General features: G+C 44.2%; 1 protein-coding gene across 4 annotated transcripts in view; it reads right to left on the bottom strand.

Annotated features, from left to right (window-relative positions):
• UGGT1 (UDP-glucose glycoprotein glucosyltransferase 1) overlaps nucleotides 1-25991 on the bottom strand; it is a 173858-nt gene that overhangs the window by 85811 nt on the left and 62056 nt on the right. For all 4 annotated transcript variants that reach the window (XM_059704829.1, XM_059704832.1, XM_059704831.1 and 1 more), the window contains 6 exons: nucleotides 25162-25253; nucleotides 23740-23890; nucleotides 21626-21745; nucleotides 18134-18219; nucleotides 15034-15169; nucleotides 9953-10084 (listed from right to left, as the gene is read on the bottom strand). In XM_059704829.1, coding sequence (XP_059560812.1) covers nucleotides 9953-10084; nucleotides 15034-15169; nucleotides 18134-18219; nucleotides 21626-21745; nucleotides 23740-23890; nucleotides 25162-25253 — 717 coding nt within the window. The remainder of the gene's footprint in view (nucleotides 1-9952; nucleotides 10085-15033; nucleotides 15170-18133; nucleotides 18220-21625; nucleotides 21746-23739; nucleotides 23891-25161; nucleotides 25254-25991) is intronic.

Below are 25991 nucleotides of genomic sequence, written 5' to 3'. Positions count from 1 at the left end.
GGAGGGAGGGAGAGAGCAAATTGGACTCAAGAGGCCTCAAGGCCCAGATGAGGAGAATATACCAGGGATCAGCAAGGACTTGAGCTCTGAGGTGAGGGTCAAGGGCAGCTAGGTGGGGGCCAGCCCAGACAGAACACTGAGGTCCAGATGTTCTTGACCTGCTCGGTTCTTTGGCACCTCTGCCTGAGATATAAACTATCTGACATGGAAGTACAACTCCAGAGAAGGGGGTGGGGAACCTAAGTTAAATAATATTTTGTTTTTGTTTATTCACTTGGCAGAATTGGGGCTGAGGCTGAAGTTAGGTTTGGTTACAAAACAATAAAGAAAGCAACATTTCTCGCACACCCGACTGTGTGGTCTGAGTTTGCTGCTGCCTATAAACTGAGAAAAAGTTGTAAAATGAAGTACTAATCTCTAGGGTTTAGGTCAGATCGAGGAGTAGTGCCACGCAGCCAGAAGCTGGCTCATGGCTGGCCAGTGCAGTGATGGTGGCAGGAGCTTCTCCCACCTCCGTGGCAGCACCAAGAATGCCCAACTAACAGTTTAGGCCCGATCCCTTGGGGCCTAAGCCTTTAGTCGGACATCCCCTGAGGGCTCCCTGGCTGCCAGAAGGATGTCTGACTGCAAGCTTAAGCCTGATCCCCACGGGAAGTGGGCCTAAGTCAACAGGTGGACATCCCCCAAGGGGTCCTGGACTGCAAATGGGCGCAGGCCGGGCTGAGGGACGCACCCTCCCGCCCCCCCCCCCACCCCGCACAAATTTTGTGCACCGGGCCACTAGTAATAATAATAAAAGGCTAATATGCACATTGACTGAATGGCAGAATGACCGGTTGCTATTATGCGCACTGGCCACCAAGGGGCAGATGTTCAATGCAGGAGCTGACCCCTGGTGGTCAGTGCACTTCCATATGGGGAGTGCCACTCAGCCAGAAGCTGGTTCATGGCTGGCCAGTGCAGTGGTGGTGCCAGGAGCCTCTCCCACCTCCACGGCAGCACTAAGAATGTCCAACTAACAGTTTAGACCTGATCCCTTGGGGGTCTAAGCCTTTAGTTGGACATCCCCAAGGGCTCCCTGGCTGCTAGAAGGATGCCTGACTGCAAGCTTAGGCCTGATCCCCTGGGGAGTGGGCCTAAGTCAACAGGTGGACATCCCCAAGGTGTCCTGGACTGTGAATGGGCGCAGGCTGGTCTGAGGGACCTCACCCCCCGAGTGCACAAATTTTTGTGCACTGGGCCTCTAGTCCTATATAATAAAACCCTAATATGCTAAGTGTCCGGTCATCTGGTCTGCCATTCAACCAATCAAAGAGTAATATGCTAATAATATGCTAAGGCTGCTCAACTACTTGCTATGATGTGCACTGACCACCAGGAGGCAGACAGTCAACTGGCTGATCAGTCACTATGACATGCACTGACCACTAGGAGGCAGACACTCCATCTGGTAGGTTAGCTTGCTGCTGGGGTCTGGCCAATTGGACTGAGCAAGACGAGCCAGACACACCCTGGAGCCCTCCCGCGGTCCCTCCCCGGCTGGCCAACCTCCCACATCCCTCCCCGGTCCTGATCATGCACCAGTGGGGTCCCTTGGCCTGGCCTGTGCCCTCTCACAATCCGGGATCCCTCGGAGGATGTCAAAGAGCCGGTTTCAGCCCAATCCCGCAAGCAAGGCCAAGAGACTCCACTGGTGCACGAATTTGTGCACCGGGCCTCTAGTCCTATAAAATAAAAGGGTAATATGCAAAGTGACACTAACAGCAGAACGACTGGTTGCTATGATGCGCACTGACCACCAGGGGGCAGACGCTCAATGCAGGAGCTGTTCCCTGGTGGTCAGTGGGCTCCCACAGGGGGAGCTCCGCAAAGCAACAAGCTGAGCGATGGCTGTGAGCGTAGTGGTGGCAGCGGAGCCTCTCCTGCCTCCTCAGCAGACTAAGCCACAGTCAGATATCACCTCCCAGGGCTCCCAGGCTGCCAGCTTAGACCCGATCACCCGGGAAGTGGGCCTAAGTCGGTAGGTGGACATACCCCGAAGGGTCCCGGACTGCGAAAGGGCGCAGGCCAGGCTGAGGGACCCCCAGAGTGCATGAATTTTCGTGCACCGGGCCTCTAGTATTATAATAATATGTAATTAAAACAGCATGGTACTACATAAAAATAAACACACAACCAGAGAATCAAGAACTCAGAAATAAATCTATGCATATATAGTCAACTAATGTTAGACAAGGAAGCCAAGAATACTCAATGGGGAAAGGATAGTTTCTTTGATAAATGGTGCTGAGAAAACTGGATAAACACATGCAGAAGAATGAAATTGGACCATATCTTACACTACTCACAAAAATTAACTAGAAATGGATGAAAGACTAAAACACAGGCCTGAAAACATAAAACCCCTAGGAGAAAACAGATGGAAAAAGCTCCTTGACATCAGTCATGGCAATGACTTTTTTTAGATAAAAGAACAAAAGCATAAGCAAAAATAAACTAATGGGACTACAGGAAAATTAAAAGCTTCTATATAGAAAAAGAAGCAAACAACAATATAAAGAAACTATCTATTGAATATATACAAATCATATATATATGATAAGGGGTTAATATCCAAAATATGTAAGAAAAAAATGTCTGACTAATAAGGGGTAGAAGAACTGAAAGATATTTTGCTAAAGTCATAGAGATGACTGACAAGTACATGAAAAAGTGTCAAATGTCGCTAATCATCACAGAAATGTGAATAAAAACTAAGATGAGTTATTATCGTATACCTGTTAAAGGCCATCATCAAAAAGTCAAGAGATAACAAATATACATGAAGGTATGAAGAAAAGGGAACCCTCATGCAGTTGATGGGAATATAAGTTGGTGCAGCCACCATAGAAAAATGTATGAAGGTTCCTCAGAAATTATAAACTATGATATGATCCAGCAATCTCACTTCTGGAGATAGAGCTAAAGGGAATGGAGACAGGCTCTCAGATATCTGCATTCCCATGTTATCCACTGCAGCATGACTTACAAGACCCAAGATATGGAATCAACCTAAGTGTCTGTCAGCAGTTGAATGGATATGTAAGATAGCCTATATAATAAAGAGGTAATATGCAAATGGTTGTTACTCTGTGACGGTAATGACCAATCACCAGGAGGGCGGGGCAGCGAGCTACAAGTGGCGGAGACTACAGGAGGGCAGGGCAGCAAGCTACAAGTAGCGGAGAGCTACAGGAGGGTGGGGAAGTGAGCTACAGAGCGGCGGAGAGCTATGAGTGGTGGTGGGTGGGGCGGCCAGCGGAGGCAAGCAGTAGCGAGCTACTAACACATGGATTCGAGCACAGGGCCACTAGTGCGTGAATGTGTGTGTGTGTGTGTGTGTGTGTGTGTGTGTGTGTACATATATATGATGAAACTAGAGGCCTGGTGCACAAAATTTGTGCACGGGTAGGATCCCTAGGCCTGGCCGATGATCAGGGCCGATCAGGGCCTTTTGGTTGCCGGCCGGGGCCTTCCTTCTGGCTGGTGCACAAAAATTTGTGCACTCGAAGGGGTCCCTCAGCCCGGCCTGTGCCCTCCTGCAGTCTGGGACCCCTTGGGGGATGTCCACCTGCTGGCTTAGGCCAGCTCCCCGGGGGGGATCAGACCTAAGCTGGGAGTCAGACATCCCTCTGGCAGCCCAGGAGCCCTCAGGGGATGTCCACTTGCCAGCAGGGAGCAAGCCTAAGCTGCAATCGGACATACTTAGCGCTGCTGAGGAGGCGGAAGAGGCTCCTGTCACCACTACTGTGCTGGCAGCCGTCAGCCTGGCTTGTAGCTGAGCAGAGGCCCCCCTGTGGGAGTGCACTGACCACCAGGGGGAAGCTCCTGGATTGAGCGCCTGCCCCCTTGTGGTCAGTGTGTGTCATAGTGACCAGTCATTCCCAGTCATTCTGCAGTTAGGGTCAATTTGCATATTACCCTCATTATATAGGATAGAGGCCTGGGGCATGGGTTGGGGCTGGCTGGTTTGCCCTGAAGAGTGTCCCGGATCAGGGTGCGGGTCCCGCAGGGGTGCCTGGCCAGCCTGGATGAGGGGCTGAGGGCCATTTTCAGGCTGGCAACATACCCTTCAGGGTGGGGGTCCCCACTGAGGTGCCTGGCCAGCCTGGGTGAGGAGCTGATGGTTGTTTGAAGACTGGCCAAGCCCTCAGCGGGGACCCTCACCCCATGGGGTGTGGCCAGCCTGGGTGAGGGGCTGAGGACCGTTTTCAGGCTGCCCACAGCCCCTTCAGGGTGAGGGAGTCCTGCTGGGGCGCCTGGCCAGCCTGGGTGAGGGGCTGATGGCTGTTTTCAGGCTGGCCATGCTCCCCGGCGACCCAAGCTCCCAGCATCTCCTTTTTCTCTTTTCTTTCTGGGATTATTTATCTTCTATAATTGAAACTTGTAGCCTTGAGCGGAGCCCAAGACCAGCCAGGGCAGGTGGGAAGCTTGGCTTCCTCCATTGCCAGGGGCAACCCAAGTCTCCTGCTCGCTCCAGCTCCGTGGCCATCTTAGTTGGGTTAATTTGCATACTTGCTCCTCATTGGCTTGTGGGTGTGGCTTGAGCCTAGCAGAGGGATGGTTAATTTGCATGTTTCTCTCTTATTATATAGGATAGGATAGGATAGAAGATATTATTCAGCCATGAGAAATAAATAAGTCCTGCCATTTGCAATAACATGGATCTAAACAAATCAGAAAGAGACAGACAAGTACTTATATGTGGAATCTAAAAGAGCTGAACTCATAGAAACATTAGAATGGTGGTTTTCAGGAGCTGGGTATGGTGTACATGGGAAGATATTGTTCAAAATATATAAACTTCCAGTTATAAGTTCTGGGTATCTAGTGTACAGCATGATGATTACACTTAACAATACTGTATTATAAACTTGAAAATTGCTAAGAGAATAGATCTTAGTCTCACCACAAAAAAGAAATGGTAATTATGTGAGGTGATAGAGGTGTTAACATTACTGAATAATCATGTATCAAATCAACAAACTGTACACCTCAAACTTACACAATATTATAAGCCAATTATCTATATATACATAAAACCCTAATATGCAAATAGACCGAATGGCAGAACAACTGAACAACCAGTTGCTATGACGTGCGCTCACCACCAGGGGGCACGTGTGGAACATGGCGGGCGTCAGCAGCAGGCAGCAGAGTGCGGAACATGGTGGGTGTTGGCCACAGCAGGATGGCGGAGCAGTTGAGCAGGGGCACCAGACCAAGGCAGAACGCCAGTCGCTGTCATCAGGGCGAGCCTCTGGTGGTTACTGAAAATTCTTTTCTCCTCTGTGCCGCAGTCCCACCCAGCGCTCTCACCTGCTGCCAGCACCAGGGCCACCGCTTGCAACCGCTGCTGGCACCCGGTACCAGTCCCGATCACTCGGCGCCGTCAGCAAGTGCGAGCAGTGGTTGCCAGCCCCAATCACCCCTGAGGGCTTCTCCACAATCCCCTCCACCCGATGCTGGAGCCAGCCCCAATCTCTCCGCACCCTTGGCGTGTGCGAGCAGACTCAGCGCCATCAGCGCATGAGAGCGGCGGTGGCAGAAGCAGGGCTGCCGGAAGAGAGGGGGCCAGGGCCCACAGCGGGGGTGAGGGGGAGGTTGGGTGGGGGTGCAGAGGATAGGCTGAGACCCGCACCTGTGCCCATGGCAGCCTCACGGCCCACAGTTCCTTTCAAGGTACACGAATTCACGCACTGGGCCCCAAGTACCTCAATAAAGCTGCAAGAAAATATTTTTCAGGAGAAACCAAGATGGCGGCATAGGTAAACACCGGAGATTGCTGCCTCACACAACCACTTCAAAAATACACCTAAAAGACGGAACGGACATCATACAAAACCACAGGAAGGCTGGCTGAGTGGAAATTCTACAACTAGAAGGAAAGAGAAAAGCATACCGAGACTCAGAGGAGGTGCGGAAGTAAAATACAGAGGTACAGAGGCGCATGTGGAGAGGATTGGCGGCTTAGGATACGGTTGTCTTTTTCAATCGGGAGGGAGTCTCAAGCTCTGAGCTCCAGTTCCGGGCGAGTCTATGGGGACCCTGACTCATACGGGAGAAACTGGGCTCTCTGGCATCGGTCGGAACTCGAGGGCAGCTTTCTCTTGGGGGTGCTTGTAGCAATTGCCGGGACACTGAGAAGCAGGGCCTCTGAGGGCAGGACTGAGAGCAGACATAACTGCTCGCTCCGCCCTGTTGATCCCCTGGGACCCCACCCCGCCCAAGCCACAAGGCTTTTGCATATGAAAGGCCTGGCCCTTTGCAATCTGATAATTACCTAACAAACTGCAGCTGTCCCAAGGCCCCAGGGCAACTTGCATTGCGTCACAGCAGGCTCCAGCTGGATAACCACAGGCAGAAGCTAAATTAGCACCTCCTTTGAGATCCAGGAGCCAGTGTGCCCGGTGGTCAGAGTGGACCATTCAGATTGCAGCTCCTCGGATTCATAAAGGACACACTCAGGGGGCAGACTCAGTGACCACCAAAGCCCCACTGAAGCAAGTCATGCCCCGGAGGGGTGTCTCCAGCACAGAAGTTCTCCCACTGCAGACACAGCTGATTCTCACAGCCAATTGGCCTGGACGTCAATCCCTCCCAGAGTTACCTACAACAATCAAGGCTTAACTACAACAAGACTGTGCACAAAGCCCACAAGGGGGTGCACCAAGAGTGTCTACCTCAGGTAATTGGGGAGGCTGAGCCACTGGGCCCTATAGGACACCTAGCACAGAAAGCCACTCTATCGACACAGTGAAGCATAAAAAAATGCGGAGACAAAGAAACAGGACACAAATGACAGAAATGGAGGAAAGCAAACTACTGGATATAGAGTTCAAAACCACACTTTTGAGGTTTTTCAAGAATTTTCTAGGAATCGCCAATAAACTTAATGAGACCCTCAAGAAATCTAATGAGACCCTCGAGGTTGTGATAAAAGACCAACTAGAAATTAAGCATACACTGACTGAAATAAAGAATATTATACAGACACCCAACAGCAGACAAGAGGATCCCAAGAATCAAGTCAAAGATTTGAAATACAAAGAAGCAAAAAACACCCAACTGGAAAAGCAAAATGAAAAAAGAATCCAAAAATATGAAGATAGTGTAAGGAACCTCTGGGACAGCTTCAAGCGTACCAACATCCAAATTATAGGGGTGCCAGAAGAAGAGAGACAGCAAGATATTGAAAACCTATTTGAAGAAATAATGACAGAAAACTTCCCCTACCTGGTGAAAGAAATAGACTTACAACTCCAGGAAGCGCAGAGAACCCCAAACAAAAGGAATCCAAAGAGGACTACATCAAGACACATCATAATTAAAATGCCAAAGGCAAAAGACAAAGAGAGAATCTTAAAAGCAGCAAGAGAAAAACAGTCAGTTACCTACAAGGGAGTACCCATATGACTGTTAGCTGATTTCTCAACAGAAACTTTGCAGGCCAGAAGGGAGTGGCAAGTAATATTCAAAGTGATGAACAGCAAGAACCTATAACCAAGATTACTTTATCCAGCAAAGCTATCATTCAGAACTGAAGGTCAGAGAAAGAGCTTCACAGATAAGGAAAAGCTAAAGGAGTTCATCACCACCAAAACAGTAATATATGAAATGCTGAAAGGTATCCTTTAAGAAGAGGAAGAAGTAGAAAATGGTTAAAGATACAAACTATGAACAACAAATACACATCTATCAACAAGTAAATCTAAAAATCAAGTGAATAAATAATCTGATGAACAGAATAAACTGGTGAATATAATAGAATCAGGGGCATAGAAATGGAGTGGACTGACTATTCTTGGGGGGGAAAGGGGTGTGGGGGATGCAGGAAGAGACTGAACAAAAACCGTGCACCTATGGATGAGGACAGTGGGGGGGAGGGGAGTCACGGCGGAGGGTGGCGTGAGAAACGGGTGGAGGGGAGTTATGGGGGGAAAAAGAGGAACAACTGTAATAATCTGAACAATAAAGATTTAATTAAAAAAATATTTTTCATTGGCTGTAAGCCCAACAATACTAAAGCACATAATACAAATAGTAACGAGGAGAAATAGTAAAGAGGAAAAACAAGCTGTCATCCTCATAGACCCTCTAACTCCTGATATGAATTTACCTTTTCAAACGAATTTGTACAGAGCTAGTATTTTCATTAGTTTTGTACTCAATATCAATAAACCTGTGGGTTTGTGTTTTGTTTTGTTTTCACTTATCCCTCTAAAAACTTTCATTCCCAGGGTAGACAAGTGTCACCACCTCTCTAGGAAGCTTTCATCAATCACTGCCCCAAACTGGCAGAGCTGCCCACTGTAGGCCACCCACCTACAACATGCAAACACTAACATCACAACCACCAAACTGAATGCTCTTCCTGTGTGTCACTCCCCAACAGGCTGTGTGACGCCCCCACAATAGGCACCACCTCTTGTTCCACTTTCTATGATATAAGGGCTGACACAGTACTACCAGGCATGTTTAAAAGTCAAACATTATTCCTTATTTCAAAGTATTTCAGAAACGTCTCTAGTTGATACGTTTTGTTCTTACCGAACAGTATTTTGTTGAATCTCTAAAACGTGGAACATTTTTTAAAAATATTTTATTGATTTTTTACAGTGAGGAAGGGAGACAGAAAGAGTTAGAAACATCGATGAGAGAGAAACATCGATCAGCTGCCTCCTGCACACTCCCTACTGGGGATGTGCCCACAACCAAGGTACATGCCCTTGACTGGAATCGAACCTGGGACCCTTCAGTCCGCAGGCTCTATCCACTGAGCCAAACCGGTTAGGGCACGAGGAACATTTATAGTAGCAGACCTCTGAACCAATATAAGGTAGTACAACAATGACCTGATGTAGACCATGTTCAGCCTCACACTGGTGAGCCACTCTCTAGGAGGCACACATATTTGCTCCCCTTATCTGAGCTGTTTGTTTACCAAAAATCAGTTGTGTCTGTTTCCAAACCAACTATTTTCCTTAGTGAATGAAAAAAACATAATTTAATATTATACAGCAAATAAAATATGACTGCCAAAAGAAAAAGTTGGTCTCCCCAAGGAAAAAGAAAATGAATAAGTAGCAAAATTCAAAAAGGTGAAAAACTAAAAACAGCTGATGCTGAATTAGATGTGGGTAAGAAAACTAAAAAAGGGGAGAGGAAGATTATAAAAATATCAAAGGATTCCGTACTCAGATGAAAGAGAAATAAACAATCATGAGTATGACTTCTAAAGGAATGCTAGCTCAGATTTCCAAACAGAAGAACCAAAGGCCTTGTTCTTCATTTTAGAAAAAGAAAACAGTTTGTAAACAAATATCCTTTTATAGTTTTAAATGAAAATGTTCTGGCAATGTATTTTGATTCATTGCCACAACATTTGTTTTCAAAAAACTGACCACCTCATTCCTGCTTGCAATAGGTAAGAGCTTTACTGTACTTAATATTGCCCTAAAGAACATACGAGCTTCAAATAAAATTTTCAAATATTTCTCTATATTTTTATTACCACATTTTGCCATACTGTTTATTACATTTCTTAAGGCATTTCCATCTTTAGCCTGAATAACTATAAATGATACACACTGTCATACCTCATATCCTGGCTATCAGTCATACGTCATACTTACAATAGATTTTATACAGAATATATATCATACAAGTACTATCATTGCATTGTGAAAATGAAAAGGCTTTTCAATTTAACATGCCAGCTAAAAAATCATTATCTTCACAAAACTGAAATATAAACTACATTTGCAAGCTCAGAGATGTCATCTGGTTTCTAAATTTTTAAATGCTAGTACCTAATACGTTAACCAGCACCACTACAAACAACAACCTCAAAAGAGGGAGGTAAGAAAAGTGCCGTGTTGTAGTCAAATGAGAAATGCCGAAGAATCCTTACCTTCCGATTCTGATCATAAGCAGAATCTATCCCCACAATGCTGTTCACTTCTACATACGGGTATTTCTTCTCCAGGACACTGACCACATGTTCAACTTTCACCTTTTCTCCAGTCCTTACTTTGTTATATATCTGGAAAAAAAATAACTGGTTAACCAACTACACTTTTAAATTTCAGAGTGTTTATTACAAAAGATTAATGAATGTGGAGGAAAACATGACTATTTTTCTTAAAAGGTCAAATGGGGTCAATAGGGAATAGCAACTCTCTTTTCCATATACCTCAATATGCCTTCTTTTCAAAAATTAAATGTATTAACAGGTTTCCAGTGTGCCACCATCCAGTCAAATCATCTTCAGTCACCAAACACTAGGCCCCGTTAGTTCCCACCCTCCCACCCGTTCCCTCTGGTAATCATCATCCTGTTCTCTGTATCTAAGTTTCAGTTTATAATCCACATTAGCGATAGCATAGGGTTCTTAGCTTCTTCTGACTGACTTATTTCACTTAGCATAATATTCTCAAGGTTCATCCATGTTGTCGCAAATGGTAGTATTTCATCCTTTCTTATGGCTGAGTAGTATTCCATAATATATACTGTATATACTATATCTTCTTTATCCCATCCTCAATCGAAGGACACTTCAGTTGTCTCCATGTCTTGGCCAAAATGAATAATGCTTCAATGAACACAGATGCGCATATATCTTTGCAAATAAACGTTTTTGTGTTTATTTCAGGTAGATACCCAGGAGAGGGATTGCTGGGTCATATGGTAACCCTATTCTTAATTTTTTGAGGAACTGCCAGACTGTTTTCCACAGTGGTTGTACAATCCACATTCCCACCAACAGTGAATGAGGGTTTCCTTCTCTACACAACCTCTCCAACATGTTACTACTTGTCTTGTTGGTAACAGCCATTCTAACAGGTGTGAGGTGGTATCTCACTGTAGTTTTGATTTGCATTTTCCTATTACCTACGAAGGTTGGGCATATTTTCATATATATCCATTGGGCACTTGTCTTTTTGGAGAAATGCACATTTTTTATTGGATTGTTAGCTTGGTGGTGAATTTTATGAGTTTTTTAGAGATTTTGGATATTAAACCTTTGGGAGCTGTCGTTTGCAAATATCATCTCCCATCTGGTCAGCTGCCTTTTTGTTTTATTGGCAGTTTCTTTTGCTGCACAGAAGCCTTTTAGTTTGATAAAGTCCATTCATTTATTTTTGCCTTTACTTCCCTTGCCTTTGGGGTCAAATTCATAAAATGTTTGCTAAGATCAAGGTCCAGTCCATTAAGTTCAGTTCCTATGTTTTCTCCTATGTACTTTATTGTTTCAGATCTTATATTTAGGTTTTTTATGCATTCTGAATTAATTTTTGTACATAGGGACAAAATGCAATCTAGTTTCATTCATTTGCATGTGGCTTTCCAATTCTCCCAGCACCATTTATTGGAGAAGCTTTCTTTTCTACATGGTGTGTTTTTGTTTCCTTTTGTCAAGAATTATATGCCCATTTACATGTGGTTTTATTTCTGGGCTCTCAATTCTGTTCCATTGATCTGTGTTTTTCTGCCAGTACCATGCTGTTCTGATTATCATACCTCTGTAGTATAATTGTGCCGGGGTCCAGCCCCAGCAGGTCCAGGGGTCCCCAAAGGTGTGGACGGAGTCGGCGAAGAAGGAAGGACACGGAGACAGCGTTCAGTCGATCAGCAGCCTAGCCAGGATCTCCAGCCAGGATCTCCAGCCAAGTTCTGGTCTGGATCTCCAGAGAGGTTCTGCTTCGGATCTCCAGCCAGGTTCTGTGGCCATGTTCCCTCGCTAGGTTCTCCAGCCAGGTTCAGTCACCAGGTTCTAGTCAGGTTCTATCGCCAATTTCTGTAGTCAGGTTCAGTCCAGGATCTTTTGCCATGTTCTCTCCAGCGAAGTTCTTCTGTCTGTAGGTTCTGTCTTCTTGGTTCTCTTCTAAGTTCTGTGTTCTGAGTTCTGTGTCTTGCTGTCTAGTTACATCTGTATTTATACCAGTTGATTCAATCCTATCAATCTCTATTACAAAGGTTAGGGCGTTTCTTATCTCCATTCCAGGGAGTAAAGATTATGTAGCTTAAGCATGATTGTTCGTAGTTAAAGTGATTAATTACCCGCCTGGCACTTAGTTGAGGGGTTTTATTCCCTCCCTAACTTCAGGGGAAAATCCCTACTTGGGGATTCAACCTTTCTCGGAGAGGTGACCTTGGTTAAAACACAGTGCCAAGAAGGTGAGCAAACATATTAAGAACCGTATGCCATATATGCCAGGTCCCTTGAAACAGCAAGGATGGACCAGCTCCCGGCATAATTGGAAGTCAGGTAGTGTGATACCTCTGGCTTTGATTTTTTTCTCAGGACTGCTTTGGCTATTTGGGGTCTTTTGTGATTCTATACAAATCTGATTATTTTTTCCCTCTATTTCATTAAAAAATTTTTCATCTCTTAATTATGCTTTCTAGTTTTTGGTATATAGGTCCTTTACATCCTTTGTTAAGTTTATTCCTAGGTATCTTATTCTTCTGGTGACAACTGCAAAACGAATTTTTTTTTTCCCATTTCTTTTCTTTTTTTAATTTTTATTGATTTTTTTTATAGAGAGGAAGGGAGAGGGATAGAGAGTTAGAAACATCAATGAGAGAGAAACATCGATCAGCTGCCTCCTGCACACCCCTACTGGGAATGTGCCAGCAACCAAGGTACATGCCCTTGACCAGAATCGAACCTGGAACCCTTCAGTCTGCAGGCCGACACTCTATCCACTGAGCCAAACCAGTTAGGGCTCCATTTCTTTTCTGAAGTTGTATCTTATCAAATGCTCTTTCTGCATCTATTAATAAAATCATACGATTTTTATCCTTTGTTTTGATAATGTGGTGTATTGTATTGATTGATTTGTGTGTGTTAAACCATCCTGTGGCCCTGGAATGAACCCCACTCTATCATGATATATTATTTTTTTAATGTATTGTTGTATTCGATTTGCTAGTATTTTCAAGATGCCTTCTTAGAAACTATATATTGCTAAAATGACCCAATCTGTTCGTACTTACATTAAACCCCAAATGTAAAACTATGTTAAATTTTTCAAAATCTGAACATTTATAAGTAACTAGTGGCCTGCACCCTCTCCAATCTGGGCCATCCCTCTCACAATCTGGGACCATTGGTCCCTAACTGCTTCTGCCTGCCAGCCCGATCGCCCCCTAGCCGTTCCCCTGCTGGCCTGACCACCCACAACTGCCCTCCCCTGCTGTGACCCACCTCCTCCAAGAGGCCCCGCCTCCACTGTGCATCAGCCATCTTGTGGCGGCCATCTTGTGATGACATTGTGCGGAGGACCACCTAGGCTTTTATTAGCATAGATCCTGGAAATAAGAACTCATGTCCATGATGCTTACAGGAAATAAATTGCAAAATATATATGGCAAAAATCCCTGTTTTTATAAAGCAGACATAAAACAGATGTCTATACATGTGCGTGAAACATCTAGAAGGATACAAGGCAACCTTTTAATGGTGGTTAACTTTAAGGAGCAGGATTAGAGGGCGGAGACAGCTAAATTTTAAATTAACACTTTAATACAATTTGGGGAAAACATTTACAATGAAATTTTTTTTACTTTTGCAATTAAGAATAAACAAAAACAAATGAAAACTCCTATTACCCTTTCCTTCACATCGCTATGGGGGGGGAGTCTTTAAAAAGCAGACTTCACACACCATCCTCTGGATTTCCTTGTTCTCCCAGCCCTGCTAACTCCCGCCACCCTCACTGCGCTGAGAAACAGCAACAGCTCGCCCGGCATCCCTGCCACTCTCCTGACCTTCATCAGATCCATCTCCACATGTGATCAGAATGGCGTTTTTAATAGCAGCTTAACTCTGGGATCTGGACGCCTGTGCACTCCCTGGCTTCAATAACCAGGTTCTCCTCTCCACTTGGCTCTCACAATACTCAACTCCTATTAACAACTTAGAATCACTACCTCCGATTTGCAGCCACTGTTCAAACTACTCTGGTTGTTCTTCCTATACTCAGCTGGGACAGTGTCCCCTCCCTAACAGTGCCCACCTCCACTCTGTGTGGTCTGAGGCCCTAGTGTAGCCATAGTCAGCTATGCTTCCCACAGTCTGGAGGTGTCTCCACTAGACTCTAAGTTCTCTGAGGACACAGGTGACTTCCTACCCCCTTTCTTTATCCCTCACAGCTAATACAAGGTCTGGTAAAAGGGCCTTTGGTAACTGTTAGCCAAATAAACATGAATTTTAACTAATTAAAAGCACCCCTGACTGAATCCTATATAATAAAAGCCTAATATACAAATCGATTGAATGGCAGAACGATCAGTTGCTATGACAGGCACTGACCACCAGGGGGCAGATGCTCAACACAGGAGCTGCCCCCTGGTGGTCAGTGCGCTCCTTCAGAGGGCGGGTCCACAGCCACTCTGCTGACCAGGACTAGTGGCGCTCCCACAGTAGGCCAATCCCCAGGCCACGCCCCCCCCACCAGTGCACGAATCCCGTGCACCGGGCCTTTAGTCTCCAAATAATAAGCATAATAGACAGCAGACTGACTCCATGTTTCCAAGTAAAATAAAAGTGGTGAGAATCAATTGCTTCAGATGGTTTTCAATGATTACCACTAATCTGTAAACAGAGTAATTGGAACTTCTTCTGAATATAATAATTTTTTAAATTTATTGAATATGAAGTTTTTTATATTTGAACTTGAGCAAGAATTTTAAGTATATGTAAAATTAGGGCATTTAAAAGTTTCCAGTTAATATGAAGAAAGCAGACATTAAGAATTTTGTGACTTGAATAATAAACTGAGTCCTAATGAAAATATCATGATGGTCTTAAAGAGGGGGAAAAGCAAACATTTTTTAAAAACAAGTAGAAAACATCACATTTACCAAAAGACACTAACTAGTGATTTCTGACCTTTTCTCTTTACAGATATAACAAATTCTCTTACCACATACTGTTTCTTAGAGTAAGTTAGATTTAAAAATTCAATATTTTGAATGAAAACATACCTGTGTCAGGGTTTGGAAGGCGTGATAATGATCCACTTCTTGGGCAGCATAATTATATGCTCTCATAATAGCCACTCCAGCATCTTGCATCCCATCCACATCTTCAGAATCATTAACCACGAAGATTAAACCAAGTCTGAGTGCAAGAAAGAAGGGGCGGGGGGACTTATCGTAAAGACTACAACTGGCTAATGAACCCCTATATTTAATGCAGCATTATTTACAACAGCCAAGATATGGAACAACCCAAGTGCCCATCAATAGACAAACACACAAAAATGAATTATCATTTGGACGTAGAGGGTATTAAGCTAAGTGAAATAAGACAAATACCATGGGATTTCATTTACATGTGGAATCTAAAGAACAAAATAAATGAATAAACAACACTGAAACAGACTCATAGATAGAAAGAACAGACTAATGGTTGCCAGAGAGGAATATGGTTGAGGTGAAAAAGGTGAAGGAATTAATAAGTACAAGTTGGTAGTTACAGAATAGTCATCTATACTAATAAAAGGGTAATGTGCTAATTAGACCGGTCAACCAGCCATCTTCCAGACTTCCCACTTCCTTCCAGACAAAGCCATGGTAGTGGGGGCCAAGGCAGAGGCAGTTAGGGGTGATCAGGCCAGCAGGGGAGAGAACTTAGGGGCAAGATCAGGCCAGCAGGGGAGAGCGGTTAGGGGCAAGATCAGGCCGGCAGAGGAGGTTAGTTGGGGGCGACTAGGCCAGCAGGGGAGGGCCATTGGAGGTGACCAGGCCGGCAGGGGAGGGCAGTTGGGGCGACCAGGCTGGCAGGGGAGGGCAGTTGCGGGCATTAGACAGGCAGGCAGGTGAGTGGTTAGGAGCCAGTGGTCCTGGATTGCGAGAGGGATGTCTTACTGCTGGTTTAGGCAATAAGACATCCCCCGAGGGGTCCCAGATTGGAGAGGGTGCAGGCCAGGCTGAGGAACCAACCCCTCCTGAGCACGAATTTCATGCACCAGGCCTCTAGTGGGAATATAAAGTACAGCATAGGGAATATTGTCAATAATATTGTAATAACTATGTATGGTGCCAGGTGGGTACTGGAAATATGAAGGGGAACACTTTGTAAAGTATATGATTTTCTACCCACTGTGCTGTACACCTGAAACTAATCCTATCTAATAAAAGAGAAAAATGGTAATTGGCGTACGACGATACCCTTTTCATTGGCTAATCAGGGCTATATGCAAATTAAATGCCAACTAAGATTGGCAGTTAACTGCCAACAAGATGGCGGTTAATTTGCATATGTAGGCACAATGCAGGGAGGCGAAAGGGAAAGCAGGAAGAAGCCCCCTGCCACTGACAGTGATTGGAAACCCAGGGGGGAGCTAAGAGCTGGGGGGCAGGGCAAAGGTGGCCCTGGGGCCGCCTTTGCCCTGCCCCCCAGCCATGATCGGAGAATCAGGCGCCTTTGCTGCCCTGGCCAGTGATAGCAGGAAGTAGGGGTGGAGCCAGCGATGGGAGCTGGGCACGGTCGAAGCTGGCAGTCCCAGGAGCTAGGGGTCCCTTGCCTGGGCCTAAAGCGAAGCCCACGATCGCGGGGCCGCTGCAGCTGCGGGTTCCCGCTGCCCGGGCCGGACGCCTAGGCCAGAGGCGTTAGGCCTGGGCAGGGGCGGAGCCTGCAACCGCGGGGAGCTGGGGGTCCCTTGCCCAGGCCTGACACCTCTGCCGGAGGCCTCAGGCCTGGTCAAGGGGCCGATCCGGTGATTGGTGATCGGAGGGTGATGAGGGTCAACTCCTCTGGCGGAGGCATCAGGCCTGGGTGAGGGGCGGAGCCGGGGGTTGGGGGGATATGATGGTCCCCTTGCCCAGGCCTGAAGCCTGGTTCAGAGGCATCAGGCTTGGGCGGGGGGTGGAGCAAGCGATCAGAGGGAGATGGGGGTCCCCTGCCCAGGCATGATTCCTGGGCCAGAGGCCTCAGGCCTGGGCGGGGGCCAGAGCCAGTGATCAGGGGGAGATGGAGGTCCCCTGTCCAAGCCTGACACCTCTGGTGGAGGCGTCAGGCCTGGGCAAGGGGCCGATCCTGCGATTGGAGGGTGATGGGGGTCAACGCCTGAGAGCTCCCAGTATGTGAGAGGGGGCAGGCTGGGCTGAGGGACACTCCCCCCCACACACACACCCAGTGCACGAATTTCGTGCACCGGGCCCCTAGTACAAAATAATACTGAATGTAAACTGTGATTGAAAAAAAAAAGCAAGTGGTTAAAAGGAATGTACCCCACATAAACACTATAGCTAATAGAAGAAAACTATTCGTTATTGAAAAACACAGTTCACATCCTACTCTAATATCGTTGGCAAAGGCATTCATCACTTACAGAATACAAAAGCAGGTTCCCAAAGGAGGCTGAGACTTTCAACTGTCAAAGCAAACTGTTTCCACCTGGCTGGTGTGGCTCAGTGGTTGAGCATTAACCCTGGAACCAAGAGGTCACCGGTTCAATTCCTGGTCAGGGCACATGCCCAGGTTGCAGGCTCGATCCCCAGTGTGGGTCATGCAGGAGGCAGCCAATCAATGATTCTCTCATCATTCATGTTCCTATCTCTCTCTCTCCCTCTCCCTTCCTTTCTGAAATCAATTAAAGTATATTGTAAAAAAGAAAAAAAAATTGTTCTTTAAAGGCACAGTGGAAAGCTAGCCATTCAACTACCCTGTTGGTATATTAGGCAACATAAGTGAATTAAGTGGGTCTGTGTGCACCTAAACAATGATTGTCCTATACATGCAGTCCCCGACAGTCTAACAAAAGCTGCTGGCAAGACTGTCTGCACTGAAAGGGAAGAGGCTTGTGACATAGACACACACTCAAGAAAACTCTTTCCCTGGCAAGCAAACTCAGACCACAAATTCCTTGCGTACAAACCACTGATTAATAATTCAGTGGTGGTAAGCTTCTATTCCTTGAGAATCAAATTCTTTATCCCAAAAGATGCTGGCTTCATGTTGCTATTAATGATCCCCACTATTAATTATCCTGCAATTCAATAGCACCAGACTTCCACTTAAGAATGACAAACAAAATCTCAGTTTAATTAGATAGAATCCTCAAACCAACACCAGTGTTACCTCAGTGGTATATGGTTACTGAGGAACATCTCAGCTATGCTCATCAGCTCTGCTGTGGTCTCATGTGCAGGATCAACCATGAAAACCTGTGGGCAGAGGGAAAGGAATGCAGGAAATGACATTCACTAAGATGTCCCTGGGCCTATAAAAATGCCCACAGGCTTTTTACCTAAAGGCCATCTTTTTCCAACTACTCACGAACCACATAAGACAGGAGTCACACAAATAGCAATTACCCTCCCTTTATGTTCAAAAACATGGCACTGAAAGGATACGGGGATTTCTCAGGGTCAATTTCTCAGTTGAGAGATGAGACTTCAATATAAACTCTTTTGTATGCTAACATGGGGTACAGTACAGATTGCTAAAACCTTCTCTTTTACTACACCTTAAAAACCCTAGTTTTATTAACTATCCCACCTTAGAAAATTCAGATTAAATTTCTAAGTATTTCAAAATTCAGCATTCAACTTTGATAGCAATAAAAGCTATCATTATTTAGTTTTCACATGCTTTAAAAATATTTCACTTAATAAGTCAGACATATGGTTAAGAAGAAACATTGACATTTTGACAGGAAAGGAAATAACTGGTTTTCGAGAATGAGGGAAGTACAGAGGACAGTGCTCCTTGAAGTGCTGAGGGAGCCAGCTTTGGCACTCACCTGCCTCTGACCTCTTTAGGAGACAATAAGGGCAGAGAAGAAAATGGGAGGGAAAAGAGGGTGAATTAAGAACCCTCTTCCACTATCTACCTGAAGCACTGAAATATGGAATAGCCAATAGAACAGAAGACTTAGTTAAGGAAATAAACTGATCTATTAAAGTTTAGGGATTAAGATATTTAAGAAAAACAAGTAGCAACATACACATCTTCGTAGTAAAAAAGACCTGTCTTAAAAATAAAATAACATAGTCTAATCTTCAGGTTATTGAGAATCATTTCCTAATACACTGACATCTCACAGCCCTACAAATGACCAATACATTTCAAAACACTTTTCGTGTGAATATGGAGCTGGACCAAGAGTACATTGGCAGTGCAGTGTTGGGCAACAGCAGCTAGTAAGGAGAGAAGTGACATTCTAGATGTGACAAAAGGTAGGAGAACAGGCAAGGCAGAAACAGAGTTCACATCAGACAATAAAAATTTTGGGAGAAACCAAGATGGCGGCATAGGTAAACACCGGAAATTACTGCCTCGCACAACCACTTCAAAAATACAACTAAAAGACAAAACGGACATCATCCAGAATCACAGGAAGGCTGGCAGAGTGGAAATTCTACAACTAGAAGGAAAGAAAAAAGCATACCGAGACTCAGAGGAGGTACGGAAGTAAAGTGCAAAGGTACAGAGGTGCATGTGGAAAGGGCTAGCAACTGAGGACACAGTTGTCTTTTTCAATCGGGAGGGATTCTCAAGCTCCCGATGGCTCTGAACTCCAGTTCCAGGCGAGTCTCTGGGGACCCAGACTCATTCGGGGAGAAACTGGACTGTCTGGCATCGGTCAGAACTCGAGGGTGGCTTTCTCTCAGAGGTGCTTGCAGCGATTACTGGGACACTGAGACGCAGGGCATCTTAGGGTAGGACTGAGGAGCAGCCGCAGCTGCTTGCTCCACCCTGTTGATCCCCTGAGACCCCGCCCCACCCAAGCTGTGCCCAGAGGCTTTTGCATATGAAAGGCCTAGCCCTTTGCAATCTGAAAATTACCTAAAAAACTGCAGCTGGGTCACAGAGACGCAGAACTTCCAAAAGAAGGCCCAAGGCCAAACAGCAGCTTGCACTGCTTCACAGCTGGACCTCGTCTGGGCACCTCCAAACCCCAAACAAAGAAGAGAAATCTGCAGATTCTCCATAGCTCCTACTGGATAGCCTCAGGAAGAGGCTAAATTAGCACCTCCTGAGAGATCCAAGAGCCAGTGGACCCAGTGGTCAGAGTGGGAACATCCATATTGTAACTCCTCAGGTCCATAAGGGACACACTCAGGGGGCAGACTCAGTGACCACCAAAGCCCCACTGAAGCAAGTCTTGCCCCAGAAGGGTGTCTCCAGCACAGAAGTTCTCCCACTGCAGACACAGCTCATTCTCACAGCCAATTGGCCTGGACGTCAATTCCTCCCAGTGATACCTACAACAATCAAGGCTTAACTACAACAAGACTGCGCACACAGCCCACAAAGGGGTGCACCAAGAGTGTCCACCTCAGGTAATTGGGGAGGCTGAGCCACTGGGCCCTATAGGACACCTAGCACACAAAGCCACTCTACCAACACAGGGAAGCATAAAAAATGCGGAGACAAAGAAACAGGACACAAATGACAGAAATGGAGGAAAGCAAACTACTGGATATAGAGTTCAAAACCACACTTCTAAGGTTTTTCAAGAATTTTCTAGAAACCACCGATAAATTTAGTGAGACCCTTAATGATATGAAAAAGGACCAACTAGAAATTAAACATACACTGACTGAAATAAAGGATATTATGCAGAGTTCCAACAGCAGACTAGAGGATCGCAAGAATCAAGTCAAAGATCTGAAATACGAAGAAGCAAAAAAACACCCAACTGGAAAAACGAAAAGAAAAAAGAATCCAAAAATATGAAGATACTGTAAGGAGCCTCTGGGACAACTTCAAGTGTACCAACATCCAAATTATGGGGGTGCCAGAAGAAGAGAGAGAGCAAGATATTGAAAACCTATTTGAAGAAATAATGACAGAAAACTTCCCCTTCCTGGTGAAAGAAATAGACTTACAACTCCAGGAAGCGCAGAGAACCCCAAACAAGAGGAATCCAAAGAGGACCACAACAAGACACTTCATAATTAAAATGCCAAGGGCAAAAGACAAAGAGAGAATCTTAAAAGCAGCAAGAGAAAAACAGTCAGTTACCTACAAGGGAGTACCCATACGACTGTCAGCTGATTTCTCAACAGAAACTTTGCAGGCCAGAAGGGAGTGGCAAGAAATATTCAAAGTGATGAACAGCAAGAACCTACAACCAAGATTACTTTATCCAGAATTGAAGGTCAGAGAAAGAGCTTCACTGATAAGAAAAAGCTAAAGGAGTTCATCACCACCAAACCAGTATTATATGAAATGCTGAAAGGTATCCTTTAAGAAGAGGAAGAAGAAGAAAAAGGCAAAGATACAAATTATGAACATCAAATACACATTTATCAACAAGTGAATCTAAAAATCAAGTGAATAAATAATCTGATGAACAGAATAAACTGGTGAATATAATAGAATCAGGGGTATAGAAAGGGAGTGGACTGACTATTCTCGGGGGGGGGAAAGGGGTGTGGGGGGTGTGGGAAGAGACTGGACAAAAATCGTACACCTATGGATGATGACATTGCGGGGGGGGGGGGGGGTAAGGACAGAGGATGGGGTGGGAACCAGGTGGAGGGGAACTATGGGGGGAAAAAACAGGAACAACTGTAATAATCTGAACAATAAAGATTTAATTAACAAAACTTTTTTACCTACCATGTTATGTAAGTTTTTCCTGATCTGCCGGATAACACCAGGAAAGGTGGGTCGAAGTAACTCTTGTAGACTAGAAGGCCATGAATTATATCTGGCATCGACCTCCAGGTTGTTGATCCACTAGAAAAAAAAATGCAACATGGTACATACACTTTAGTCAACATTAATGAAATTTGCAGACAAAATAGTAAGACTTTAAATTGTTTTAAGAATTACACAGGAAAACACCATTTTCAAAAATATAAAGATCAAGTAAAAAATGAGTGGCTAAAACATAAGCCAAGAATAGAAGATACCTGCAACCTACAAAAGCAATAAAGGACTAGTGTTGAGAATATGTATAGTAGAAGATGAAGAGGGGATAAATGGTGATAGATGGAGACTTGAGTTGGGGTGGTAAACACACTATATATATATATATATATATATTCAGATGATGTACTGTAGAATTCTATACCTGAAAACTATAATTTTATTAACCAATGTTACCTGAATAAATTCAATTAAAGAATGAATATGTATTAAAATCTAACATATCAATAAAAGGCAAACAATATATGAGAAACAGAAATTAGTGAAATACATGAATGAGAAATTTATATTAAAAACTCATGTGAGCAATTAACATAAGGAAAGAGGTACATTGACACTGGTCATCTGAGAAATATAAACTGAAAGCACAATAAAATTTCAAACTTATTAAACTGAAAAAAATGTAAAAGTTTATCAAGATCTAAAAGTGGGCAAGGACACAGAGCACTGAGAATTCTCATGTATGTTGGTATCTGGAACAGTCACTTTAAATAGAGTATTTCTGAAAGGATACACAAATAATTGCTAATACCTGTTGTTTCTGGGAAGAACAACTGAAGAGTTGAGAGATGAGACTTCAACATAAACTCTTTTGTATGTCTTAAATGTTAAACTTTGTGTAAAAAAAATTTTAAATCAGTAAAAGATAAAACCTCATATGCAAAAACTGGTACATGCCAACCTATATAAGTCTAGAAAAAATTGTTGAATAAGAAGGAAACTCGTGAAGGACACTGATAGAGCATTTATCAAACTTTTAAAACATACAGTATGGAGTAATATGATAAAACAGGGACAGAAATGATGCACACCAAATGCAGAAGAGGAAGTACATACAGGAGGGAACAGCGAGAGATAATAGATCTGACACAAAAGTAATGCTGACATTTACTAAGTATAGTGGTGGGTCACACAGTTGTTAATTATGGTACTCTCTTTACTCTTTGTAATTAAAAACATTTTTAATAGAAAAGTAAATAACAGCAGTATTCACCAAAATAGCACCAAGTAACAATTCAAATAATGACCATCTAAGTTCTATATTATTTTCTTTTTAAAAACTGTCCCTAAAGCCCTGGCCAGTGTGGATCAGTAGGTTGGAGCATTGTCCCATGTCCTATACACCAAAAGGTTTCGGATTCAATTTCCGGGTCAGGGCACATACCTAGGTTTTGGGTTTGATCCCTGGTTGGGACGCATATGGGAGGCAACCGATCAATTTCAATTTCTCTCTTTCCCCCGCCCCCCCACCCCTTTCTTCTTCCCTGCCCTCTCTCTAAAAATCAATAAAAACATATTCCCTAAAATAAATGCAGTACAAAATCAAGAAATAAAGGACTAGAGTGCCAAGGGTGAGCTAGCCATATCTCCAACACTGATCTCACTTCACCTTGACTGCTCAAGATAGCTCAACTCCCTCCACTCTCTCTTACGGATGTGAAGACAAAGGCCCAGAGGCATCCTACAGCAGATATTAATCTACATGAATCCTTCACATATAAAAAGGACAAATATGCAACAGAGCAAATACAAACTAAACACTCTTTCCTAAGACATGCTCCGCTGAATCACACGGTGATACAAAAGTGGGAAAATAACTGTCTGAACCATATTAAGTATAACTCAACTTTCTGGAGCATTTACGTGCTGATGTTACATGCACAGAATCCCACATAAGCGGCTGTGGTAAATCTTTGTTTGACGCCAACAAAAGAGCCGGCAGAAGTAACTTACCTCCATAAAAAAAAAAAATGTAACAAAATACCTGCCAGGTGTCCCTGGGCCTCTGATAGAACACCTACCGCAATCGCAGGGCTCCTGATGTCCACGGCATAGTCAGCCTCGGAGGGCTGGGTGTTCAGTTTTAAAACATTGTGCAGAGAAAGACCTTCGATTCCCAGTCTATGTAGACCCTCCATGACCAGAGCTTCATTCCTCAATACATCAAACAAACTGAAAAAAAATAGGTATTTAGAAGAAAAAGCTTTTAAAAATACCCTTGCCATAAAAAAATGTATCAGTTCAAACTCAATTCCCTATCGAATTAGTTGAGAAATCAAAAAAGGGTGATCTTCCCTTTGTTTCCTCTGGTCAAGTATGTAGAAAAAAGCAAGTAGGACTTACTTCTTGGTTCATGCTTACTTATACTTATCAACATATACATTGCATATAGGAATGATCTAATATAAACATACAATTTCAGAGCAAAATAATCCTAAATCTGGAATTTACATTGCACACCTTAAAAAATGCTACAGTAATCTCTCTGTGTTATTTCTTACAACTGCACATGAATCTATTATCTCAAAACAAAGAGTTTATTAAAAAAACACCAAAAAAAGAAATACTAGATTACATGTGTTTAACATGTTTTACTATCAGTAGCAATTTACACAGGCACACAACATATGACCACAGCTGGAGAGGTTTGCTAGGGGAGAGGAAATAAGAGGACAGGATGAAGACTTTACTCTTTAGTTCTCTGATATAGATGAATTACTTAAAATTTACTATGAGCAAGTACCCAGTCTGTAATACTATGAAAATTAAAGACATATATTTTTAATTAAAAAGACAAATATGGGCAATCTTGTAGTGCCTTATTAACTTTCACTAGCTCTGTAGAGTAGCATGTGAACATACAGCTCAGTCAGTGTTGAAACACCACACTGGGGAAAGTGCTTCTTCTGAAGCATTAGCAACAGCTTTTGTTTCTGCTGCTAGAAGCCATGGTTTCGCCTGTCAATTTTAATTCAAAGGATAAAATGGGAAGTCCACCTGACTGTCCACCAACCTGCTCCAAAAATTCATGAGGGCAATTTACAACAATTTAGTCCTAAATCCCATTTTTCAGAACAGAAAGGGAGGTGTTCTGGACACCAGGAGCAGCACATTGAATAACCTCCTTCACTCTATTCCCAGAGCAAAAGCCGCTCTTTTCTGCTTTCCTAGTTAATAGGAACACTTAGCTTCTAAAAGGGCATTCTCAAAAGACACCTGGGCCTTACGTGTCCAAGGCCTTAAATGGACATTATGATTAAGGAAAAAAGGCAAAATGTCATCGTACCCTCCCAGTCAGAACACAGACCCTCCCGAGTGCTCTCCCTGGGCCTGGTGAGCCATCAGGCTTGCTAACATGCCACCACCATGGAGAACAATGTGAATGCACAGCAAGGAACTGCACATGATCAAGACTTTCAGAGCATGGGAAATATTATCCATACCTGAATATATCCTGCGTATCTAAATCTATATGAAGTCCATTGATGAACAGTGCCGAGTCTCCGGGCTGTAACCCTAAAGTTCCTTTGAAATACTGAAATATTTAAAAAAAATTATTGAGCAAGAAGAGAATGTTCAACAGAAACGTCCACGTTTCTAGCTTTATTATGTGTACTAATGCTGCCATCCTCTAAAGTCCCACAGGAGACCCCAAGGCTGGGGGAAGATTTCCGTTTACGGACGTCCATCTGGCGTTTACTACCCTATCTGGTCAAACTGCTGGCTTATGAGGCCTACTCCTCTCCTCCCACCCCCTCCCCCGCTCCTTCCCACTATTGCCTATAATGGAGGGGGGGGGGAGGGGTCAAATTAGCCAAGTGCTGAGGGCCACTTTTCATAAAAGAGGACTTCTGTTACTTTTCCCTGTTGGTGATGCCAACCAAGATGGTGACAGCAGTCAATAACAGCTGGGCCTTCTTGATAGAGTCCAGGGAATTAATCTAGAAGGGTTTCAAAACCTCATACCTCCCTTCAACTTCCAAACTAAGGCACACAAAGAAACTCTGAATTTCTGTGCTAAGGACTGCACCTACATGCAACCTAGCTCTCTGGCGTCCCTGGGGAAAGGGGGCGCCTTCAGCTGCTGCTCCCTGCGGCTGTGGCCACCCAGATGCTCCCACTGCTGGGGAAGGACAGGGACTTGGAGCTCCTGCCTTCTCCTGTAGCCAGTTGACTAAGAGAAATAATCTTTAAGATCTAGCGCTGCATGGGAAAAACACAAACAAAACAATGAGGAAGCCAAGGCTTTGCTTCTATACTCTTCCAGGATTAA

The sequence above is a fragment of the Myotis daubentonii genome, chromosome 7, assembly GCF_963259705.1.
Source record: "Myotis daubentonii chromosome 7, mMyoDau2.1, whole genome shotgun sequence".
NCBI lineage: Eukaryota > Metazoa > Chordata > Mammalia > Chiroptera > Vespertilionidae > Myotis > Myotis daubentonii.
This window is presented reverse-complemented; position numbering and strand designations above follow the sequence as displayed.